This window comes from Loa loa (assembly GCF_000183805.2).
Source record: "Loa loa unplaced genomic scaffold supercont3.27, whole genome shotgun sequence".
NCBI lineage: Eukaryota > Metazoa > Nematoda > Chromadorea > Rhabditida > Onchocercidae > Loa > Loa loa.
In genome coordinates this window covers 23,053-34,030 of record NW_018108207.1, presented here as the reverse complement: position 1 = coordinate 34,030, position 10,978 = coordinate 23,053, and the positions used below count along the sequence as shown (strand labels likewise).

General features: G+C 34.3%; 2 protein-coding genes across 2 annotated transcripts; both read right to left on the bottom strand.

The window, feature by feature from the left end:
• Positions 1-4,067: 4,067 nt before the first annotated feature.
• Positions 4,068-4,907, bottom strand: LOAG_16902 (hypothetical protein; the record flags this gene model as incomplete). Its single annotated transcript, XM_020449555.1, has 2 exons — positions 4,068-4,150; positions 4,670-4,907. The coding sequence occupies 2 exons, from the start codon at positions 4,905-4,907 to the stop codon at positions 4,068-4,070; spliced, it is 321 nt and encodes a 106-aa protein (XP_020306892.1).
• Positions 4,908-5,608: 701 nt separating this feature from the next.
• On the bottom strand, positions 5,609-6,600 carry LOAG_02438 (hypothetical protein; the record flags this gene model as incomplete). The annotated part of the gene is made up of 3 exons (XM_003137976.2): positions 5,609-6,011; positions 6,088-6,273; positions 6,517-6,600. 3 exons carry the CDS (start codon positions 6,598-6,600, stop codon positions 5,901-5,903), a joined length of 381 nt encoding a protein of 126 aa, XP_003138024.1. The 3' UTR covers positions 5,609-5,900.
• Between the last annotated feature and the right edge of the window lie 4,378 nt (positions 6,601-10,978).

Below are 10,978 nucleotides of genomic sequence, written 5' to 3'. Positions count from 1 at the left end.
CCACGTACCTTCAGTCTTGATTTTGCTTTAATTTTAAGGGATTCAAATATTGTGCGAAATTTCCTTGTATACTTTAACTTGTTGGATTAGTATCTTTCATCAGTACCACTCTTTTTGACACTAGACACTGTTAAAAACTCCTCTCATCAAATCCAAAACTGTTCAAACTGTTTACAGTTTGACTAGGGTTTGATGCTGACACAATGAGATACTCTCAAGAAGAGGCTTGAACACAAAATGCAACCGCATCACAAAAGTTGTTTTGCCAGGGTCCAACATCTGGAAGTAGGGATAACATCACATTCTTGTTCAGTCAAGTCCCACTTATACTAAGGTAACTTTAATGTGCAACGTTTCATTTAAGAGATCATTCTATAAACTATATTACTCTGCTCAAGTGGATACAGTCGTGAAATTCCGGTTAACATGTACTGCAGGTTTCATTTCGGCATCATTTCACATGTACGTGTAAGCGATACACTAACAGCCCAATCAATAGATAGAAGCACAAGAGATAGCAGATGGCTCATAACTCTCTTCAGAAGAAAGCGGTGTGATGATGCGAGCTGTTAATCCGACGTACTTTTGCGGTGAACATGCAGCAACATTACATTTCAGCAAATGTTATATATTTTAAAATAAATCAGTAGTAACTCATGATAAGTGCCTTGAGATATTTATTTCATTATTGCCAATCTCCAAGAATCTGTGAGTTGATACAACTTAGATTTCATACACAACTTCTTAGATTCTATCAAATGTGAAATAAATGCCGTTACATTTTTCCAATTTGCATTGATTGTCAGTTATGCCTTTCAATAATTTGAAAATAATATACACCTCAATTGAACAAAAACGCCCCTTGATTTGATAAAAAAAAAGACAGCAACTACAAACTGAATTTATGTATCAGTAAGAAACCAAAAAAATTTATTCCCAGTCAACCATAACTCCAGGCCAGCGATACGCTCAACTACAAAAAAAGCCAGCAAAAGTTTTAATAACTTAAGAGTAGAGTAAAGGACCAAAATTTTCTCCTCTAAGCAAAGACTATGGGAGGGAAATCTTTTAGGATAACAAAATGGGAAACCGAAAACGATGGTACGGCTGAAGTCTTCCGCTTAATGGTCTGGCGAGTGACCAACTCTGTCCACTTCTAACTTGCTACATCACAACTCAACAGTTTTGCGTGTGCTGTGTTTGTAAAAAAACGATATTTACACTTGCGTATTTAAGTTAAAATTTGAAAGATTTCACCATAATAACGCATTTAATCAATAGTTAAAATTATTATCAATACTGAAATATCATCAAACAAGTGTTGAAAAAATACACAACAACATATACAAACTACGAAAAGTTTCGAAAAAAGGAACAGATATATGTATTAACTCCTCAAGCACAATTTAAAAAGAAAGAAGAACCTTTAATGTTGCACTCAAAAAAAAGGTCATAGTATGTAGTTCCAGTGAAGCAGAAATATGAAAATACCTCATTTTGCTTTCATTCAACAAACTTAGAACAAAAAGAAATGCATTCAGTAAAATCAACAAAAATCATCAAGGTTTTAGAAAATTCCTGCAAATGCGTAATCATTAACGGACATTTAGCTCTGCTCTCTGTTGTCACAGCTTAAATTTCTAATGGGACTTTTAATGTCCAGGAATTCCTAGTAATTTACTAACACAAAAAATCAACAACTACTTAAGGAATGATATCAACAATACCCGAAAACTACACTCATCCGCTCTTTCTCAAAGCTCTCTCTCTCTCAGCTGAAAATAACGAAACTATTAATATGAAAGATTAAAATTTTTTGAAGAAAGTCTTAGTCTTTCCCTTCAGCATCATTTTAAAAGCCAACGTGGAAAAACCCCGAGTAGCTCGTTTCGTAATTATAGTGCTGGCATCTTATTCAAATAAAAAGCGAAGAATTATGCAATATAAAAATGCTACTTGCAATAAATATGAAAGTGAATAATACAATGTGACAAAAATAATAAGATTTGGACGGTTTTAAAAAATGCTGCGAAAATACTGCGAAATCTTTCAGATCAGGTATTCAAATCGAAAAGTTTAATGAGTCAGGCAGAAATCACTGTGTAGTAGCTCAAAGATCTGTTGAAATTCAAACCAAATTCGGTGAGTAACCAAGTGGTCCAATTAAAACAAACTTTTTCTTCCTAGCAAAAAAGTTAAGCATGCAATATCTCAGTTCTGTTAAACGTGGCGTTTTACTGTGCATAACAGTAAGAGACGTGAGAAAAAGTAGCAGAAGTTGTGGTTTACTAAAATTAAGTGATCTATTGTCTACTGTAAATGCCGACCTTAGATTCGCAGAAGTGAATAGCAGTGAAGAGGAAGCATGCTAAAATGGCTTCTGAATTCAGATTTCCAAGATCAAGACCGAACCATCACGTCACTTTAGAAACGGAACGAATGCCTACATTTCAAATATTGCTACTAGTGAAACCACCACCAACCAACCACGCATTTATAATTCCTTTTCCTTCATTTTACTCCTTGAAGGGCCACAATTCTGGTGGGGTTATGGTATATTCAACATTTAAGAACTTTTCAAATTAAAAGTAGAAAGCGTCTTTTTCGGCATTATTTTACTATTAAAAATTGAGAAGATACTTTAGATGACCATTTGAAAACATGTGCTTAGTTAAACTAACATTTTGACAAACTGATATAATTGAAAGAATTCGAAATTGTACAGTACAACTCTCTATTTAAACGGCTTTCGCTAAACTCTCATCTCCTAAATTTATTGCTGTTTATACAACAAATCATCACCTTGTAATGGTATTATTCTCTTCTGATAGCATTATACTAAGTTTTTTTTTTTTTTTTTTTTTTTTTTTTTTTACTTTATTAAAATATGTTCTATGCACGATCCCGCTGTTAATAGCAGATAGATTGGACTGTGATCGAACAGTTATTCTTTTTGTGATATCGATTTCAACAGTTCGATTGACATTTGGATATTTCGGATATGAGTAAGTTCATTATCCTTGGCAGTCCTGGCTTCAATCATCGACGCGGAAAGTCCTTCCCAAATTTTCAGTTTCATTTGACGAGGTTAAATTAAAATAGTTTGACCTTTCTCATCTCAATGGTGTCGTAAGTTCTATGCGCCGTCATAACATTAGTTTTCGAAGAAATGAGGTTAGAACGTAAAAGCGATCTCCATCACAACAAATACCGAGAATTCGCATTTTAATTTTATTTCTTTCGCAAAATTTAAAAAAGCTAGTGAAAAGGAATATATGGCAGGACACACGTTACAACTTTGAAAAAGCATGACTTTTCGAAGCTTGTTTCTTTTAAACACAAGTTTACAATCCAGTAATGTCATGACAAAATAATGTCATGTGTAGTCATGACAAAAAGTACTATTTACGGTAAACACAATAATCGCCAATATTATACAGATGTTTTTATCATTGTATTATATTATCATCAACATCAATATCATATAAAGAATCCAAACTTTCAAGGATTGCAGATGGCATTCCTGAATAAAAAACTGCAATGCGAAAGCTGCCTAAATAGAAAAACTAACAGCAGCACAAATGAATTGGGAAGTGTAACACATGGAACTTAACTGGACTTGGCCGATTAGGTCCAAACTACAGCAGCAGTAAAAAGATGCATGGAGATCAATGCATACATTAGATATCATCTTTTAATAAATGCCGCTTAGAAAAGAAGCAGTTACAATAACAATACGGTTTACTTCATTGAAACTAATTCGAGAGAGTGGTATGGATATCCGTTCATGGTGCATTTAGTCGTGAAGAGTAAAATTTTTTTTTTGAGAAACCAATAAAATGTTTCAACAATCGTTTGCTCTTTACCATCCATTACTGTTCACGGCATTCACGTCCATATTTACTTAGTTTTTAAATAAATGTACTTCAGATCAATCTTCAAGTTAATCACAAAAATGATGGAAAAATTAAGATGGAGGAATTACATTGTTAATAAACAATATGACCTTTTTTCGAGTCCTTCCAGCCATCCAAAAACGCATCGATTATGCTGGCCGTGACCTGGTTTTAACCAGCAAGTTGTGTTTTGTAACTGTTCGTGTCCCGAATGTTCACCACCGAGAAATCTAATCGGTATGTTCTATTCAAATCTGAAACAATACGTATTGTATCATATTCTCGATCAAATGATTTCCATGACAAGAGATTTGCCGCAAGTGAATATTTTCCAAAAATCTCTCAAGCAGTGTGCCCAAAAATATTAAGAGTATTACACCAGATAGTGGCAACTTTTCGTGAAAGCTATGTTTGGGATACAAAGTGTCCCGCGGTGTTAACGTAATAATACGTAAACAGAGAATATGCAAAAATCTTTCGGAACCTCCATAAACTAAATTTGTTCATGTAATATGCCGAGTAGGCTGCTCATTATGGAGTGTATGGTATCGTGCGGCTTAAGTTTTGGAAGAAAAAAAAGGGAAGAGTGGAAAGTGCTACGCTATTCGAAAAGGATTTTTGATGAATCATGAAGTGACATTAAGCTTCGACGTCTACTCGATTCCATCTTCACTGAACGATGGATACCATGCGTTCAAATACTAAGGAATAAGTTGAATTCGTATTGCTACAAAAATATTACTTTAAGGTGTTACTGTTAGCAACCGATTTACCTGACAAACTTCTCACGTTCTTAAGCCATGTGGTGCTGTTCGCACTTGAAAACAAAAATATTGGAAGTGACGTTTGCGAAACGCTACTTAAGTCGATATCATGCGCTTCGCTTTGAATATGTATTGCTTTTTGAAAAACTTTTATACCATGACGAAAATAAATCGAACAGAATGTTGTTTTTGCGCCACTGCACTCCAAATTTTTGTCACTAAATGAAGTACAGAGAAACAGAAACATTTCACAGTGACCATAAGGCCAAAATAAAAAATACACGGCCAAGAAATCCACGTGGTCGAAGCCTTTTCCAAAATATATAAGCTGTGCCGAATATCACTTTTTTAAAAACTCATGCAGGGTATTTATCGATTGCCGGGAAAATGGATTTTTACGGAGAGAGATTCGCCTACTAATATGTTGTCAGTAGTTCCCAATCTTTTCTTGACCAGGAACCACAGGGTTTAAAAACAATTAATCCTGTAAATTTGGAAACAAATTTTAATGGAAACTTCTATCGTATTAGTTAAACGCAGAGTAACATTATAATGCAAAAAAGAAGGAACATAATTTTTAATAGCCCTCGCGGACCATACATTAGTTTTCGAGAACCATCGGTTGGGAACCATCAGCTGTCACAAATGTTTGTTAAACCGATCGTACTTGATGAATAACTCAACAGTTTCTATGGTTCCACTGGAAATGCTACAACTGCCTGATAGCAGATATCCGAACAAACCTGTAAATGGACATGAAGAGACCAAAGAGAAGATAAACTTGGCCTTGAGACGATTGGTCTAATGCTTAACAATTCTATAGAATTGTTTTCAGCATGAATGCGCATCATTTGATGCTGAAACATGACCAATCACAGCAACATCGATAGAGAGAAGTGAAGCTCACTTGCCAAATGACTGCTAGATTAGAACATGCTAAATATGTCCCGCGTTCATAACATATACATATATACATGTTTATTTTCTATTTATACAAGTACACACGTGTGTTTGTCCTGTGTCAGTCCTAGCAGACGACCACTCAAATTCTCTCACTATTCGATGACGTTGTAATTTCCTAGGAGATGCATAGTCGAGATATTTCATGCAGTTGTGAATATCTTTGTCTCTACTCTCCGTCCTCAGGTGCAGTCTTATCAGATTCACGGATGACCTATTTTTTTTCCAAACGTCATTGTTCATGTGCCTCTTATCAGAACAGTCCGGGCAAAATACCTCTTCACAAGTCTGTCATATTTACTCCATCCGTTTGATACAGAGGTTTTATAATTTGTTTTAATGTGATTATCCCCATTAAACCTGGTGGAAGGTCGCTTAGCTTATTATCATTCTAAAAATCTATCAGTTTGGAAGAACCTACATTTGATGCCATCACTTTCATTAATTTTTATTGGGCATCAAATTACATTTGAGCAGTTTATCCTGAATCCACCAAAATCGACCACTTGTTGCAGTTTTTCAAGTAAAAGTCCAGTGACGATCGATATCCGCGGAAATAGCTTAAGCGTTCTCATGTTCACTCCTTTCGCTGTGACACTCGTATCACGGATACCTGACATTTCAGCATTTTCGAATCCAGCTATACCACCTTCCTACTGGTATGACTCTCACGGATCATAGCACCACGTAAACGCATCCACAAAATCGAAAAGGCATATTAAATTATAGTGATGAGCTCCCATCAAACAAAAATTTAAAAATAACTCAAGTAAAGTTGATGAGAACAGATCAACTACAAAAATCGGTGCACACTTAGGCAGACATAAACTACAAAAAAGGAGAATGTTGTGAGTCGGGATATTTAGAATTCTTACCTAGTTGCAATGGGTACATACCAATAGAATAGACTGGTAAAACGCTGGTACATCGGTCATAGAAGCTCTCGCGTCCAGTAAAGGTATATCTCTTTCGGAAGTCATTCCGCTTGCATTTAAAAAAACATCGGCGCCATCATAAGAAACACAAAACACCGAGTAACGTTTATCAGAGTAACGCAATGCTCTTATGTGGAGATATTTACATAAATCTACTCACCAAACAATCATTTCTTAAGTATGGCTAAAGACAAAAATTGAAATAAATCGAACCATAGACTTCTTTTGAAAGACACGATTGATGCCCTTAAGCCTTCATAACGATCATATGTGAGGCTTGAATTTGACAAATCTATTTTCATCAAGTTAATCCAAAGTGACCAAATGAAAAAGACAAACGTTAAATATTTATGAAAAAACTGCTCAAGTAATACAACACTGCCAGCTCATATCTTTCATTAATTCATTAAATTTCTTTCCTTCCCCTACATATATTTTGAAATATACCAATATTTTTTATAAAAAGACAACATAGAGAAAAGATACAGTGGTACCTTTTTAAGAAATGCATATAGTGGAAAGTAAAAGTATAATAGCAATTACGTGAAGCTCCATGGTGCCATTTGTCAGTTCTGCAATGTTGCCTTTTCGCCAACCGTACCTCTTCGAATGGTTGAAATTGTGCTACAGAAGTCTTATATACAAAATAATTCTGCAATTATTGAGGTAGAGAAACAAGTAAACAATCCATCGCAACATAATTAAACATACGATTATCGAAATTTCAGACTTGAAATTTTTCGCTAATGTAAACGAAACCTTTTCAATGTATTTCTTCTTTTGCTATATTTTAATGTGCCTTTAAGTTTAAAATTCTGCCTAAATGATCCACTTCTAAGACCGAATCCTAACGACGAGAATTTTCAACTTGTAATCACACTACCTGTAGTAAGAACTTTTAAGTACCATAAAATTGTTGCTGAAGATTTTCGAGGAACTTATTGAATCTAGGAAAATTTTAAGACTTTTTATTACCAGTGAAAAAGTTTACTGAAATTGACACTTTTCTCTAAATGCGACTGCAATTGATTGATAAAAGAAGCGGAAAATGCAGCCAAATAGCAACTTAAGTAACAGTACAAAGAAAACTGTTTCTTAGCCTTTCGTAATTTCTGATCAAGACGATCTTCTCAATCGTAACTCCGTATTTCAGGATAAGGAATTACAACACCTTTCCCTGTGGTTTGCATATGTAAGGACTGCTTACAGGTTCACTCGCTCGCTTGCAGGGACAACAATAGAAGAAACACTGAAGAGGAACTTCTTGGGTGGCCTAAATTCAGTGATGGATATTGCCGCAGTTAAATTAGAAATCATCATGGGTGGTCAAAAAAGATGGCAAAGAAGCTCAGTGAACATTGTTATCTTTTACGGTTTCATGTTGTGATTATCTATGAGTTTCGTTATTGAAAACATTAAAATTGAGGGTATGTGTGTCTTATAGGAAATTCTACGGTCGTAATATCCGGAAGGAGAACACTCCGAAGTACCTTTTGGATTCTGTCTGTTAAAAATCTCATATTGGCCAGAGCCAATCAACCAAGTAATACGTGTAGCACTAGGAAGGTAACTAATCGGTATTCGTCGTTTGCAATTTGAACACTTTCTGTCTAACATACGTGTTAATCTACTCTTTTTCACATTAAAATTTAAATTAACCTTTTTATTTCGTATTGAAATTACTATTAATATTATTTATTGTGAATATGCATTGAGGAGCCCAGCCGAAAGTGAATGGAACAAATTGACGTAACAACCGGATCTCCACTGAAAATCTTCATTTTCAGTCGTCTCTTAGTGGCCGTCTCCTACTCTTACATTTTTCATATAATTCGGGTGAAAGAAGGTATCAGTTACTTACTATTTACTTACTGTTCTACATCCAATCGATTATTCATAAGCTTTAATTCGATCAGAAGCACGTAGAATTGAACTATTTCGACAGTAAGCCTGCCCACCTATAGCGATCAAACTGCACACAAGTAAATCAATACCATCACTTAAAAAGTGGTATTTTCTTCCCAACTGGGACTGAAATTATCATTTCCACATATCACTACAGCTACGTAGCCTTTACCCCCAATAAACTGTCACTTCAATAGTCTGTAAATTTTTCTGCTCGGTTTTTCATGTGAAACTTACTAGAAAGAACGTTCACTTCCTGAGCCATAAACCAACGTCTCTGCTTTCGACATGATCACAACTCAATGATATGTTGAAAGGGTTATCTGTTAAGCAATTACTTTACGGACAACAGTAATGAAAGTTCTAGGAGTAGTATATAGTAATTATAATCCTTCATAAGTGATAACACGAGTTGTTAGAACCAACGTATGTCGTTAAAATGAAAATTCATGAGTGTAACCAATTCGACAACTTCTCATCGATATTTCTTTAAAAAAAGAAAAAAATTTGTCGAAATTGAGCCTGAAGTGATTTTTGTAGGTCAGTTTCATAAAATCCCTCAAATAGAATTGGAAACAAAATTTAGGTTGGCTTTTCTTTACGGCAGTACTGCACGGTTTCAGCGCAAATATAATAATTATAAATCACATAAAAAACATAGCTAGAAACAAAGAAGTCGTATTGCTATTAAATTGTATTACTTTACTCTTTAAACTTGATTACATTGGCAGTTTTTTCCGATTTCCTTTGTCCATTAGGGCAGATCATCATTTTGGTATTATGCAGTAAAAAATAACATTCAGTGGAGTTTCGAGACCAAGAATTTTTGAATTTCTGAACTGATGGGGAAGAACTGGACATCTGAAGAAATTAAACTGATTAATAACGAAGCGATCGAAATCTCCCGAGGAACATAACGCGATAAAAACAGATACTTCCGTTTGATTGGAAGCGTTAGCTGGTGGGAAAACCGAAAAAAGAAGACATTATCACATTCCTGAGCTGTGGATATTTGAAGTTCCATTCATGCTCAGGTCATATATTAAGCAGCAAATTATGTCTAATCAGAAATATGTTTATCAAACCGACATTTTCAGGTGGAATGTAGTGTTCCAAACAATGCGAAAATAATTGTAGAATAAGCTGCACTGTTCTGTTCAAAGAAGTGAAATATTTTCAATTCAGCTGATTCCAGTTTCTGAACTTTTTAAGCATAATTAGTATTAAAAGAAACTCATAATATATCGAGAAGTTGCAATATAAAGGTAGCATACTCACCTCTTCTGTCCAAACTTAAAGAAGTAAGATACTTGCAAGTAAGACATGCCACATAAAAAGTAGCACCCAGTTCGATGATGATTAGTAATAAAATAATGTCAATAGGTCACATTTTGAGGTGTTACTTTTCATTACATCACTATCGAATCAATCCCTTTCTATATGACCAAAAAAGTTGAACGCTTTGAGCAATAAAAAGAAATGGAAAGGTTTGAGGTTTCCTATCTTAAAATTCAGTATTTTTACACAATCACGAATGACTAATTTATTTACCTTCATTATCTACCTTTAAACATTACCAGTGTTGTTATTTTTATTCAACATTTTCCATCATTCAACTAACAATTCATTACTTACAGCCCGAACTTCCTATTACAAATATATTGCCAGCATCAAAATTTGATCCGTTTTGTGAAAATTTCAAAAATTTCATCACTGTTTGATAAAATATTCCTTAATAGTTGAAACTATTTCTTATGTTAGAAACTAACAAAGTTAAGCTTTAATATGCATTGTCTTCAATCCCACAAATCCTTCATTTTCTTGATCTGCATAATTGTTAAGAAAAATGCAAAACAGTAAATTTATATCTTTGCAGATTATTACACAAGATTATCACACAACATCCCCAATATTCACATGAATTCCTTCATTTTGCCTTCTTAAAAAACAATAATTTGTCTCCCATGAATACTGACCGCAAGCAAAGGTGCTCTAACACTATTCATTTAACAACCTTATCGCGCTAAGGTTACATTTTATACATAGGATCAACTAATCAACTCACTGCATCCCCTCTTTGCTTACTTAAAGCTCTTAAATTATATCCTAGCATGCCTTCGCATTTCTCTTTTATGTTATGAAAACAAGAAATTGAGATAAAGAATCAGTGAGGAATGAAATCATGCCATATAATTGCGATACAATTAATTGTAAGTCGCAAGGACGGTTATTAAGTTACAGTAAGCATGCCGATGATATCACTTCAAAATCCTAAAATGTTATTACTTTTGGTTGTTAGCAACTTTTGGCACCTTATAGCATTCGTATTGTAAAATTCTATTCATCTAAAGGTTTCAATTTATTCTGTCGATGTATATAAAAGATTGGATAGAAGGAATCAATACAAAAAATCAGTGCCTATTAAAGTAACATGTGAACACATCTACTGATTAATAATATTTTATTATCTCACCAAAACTGTGGAGAAACTAAGACACGGTAAATAGTTACCCCTGTT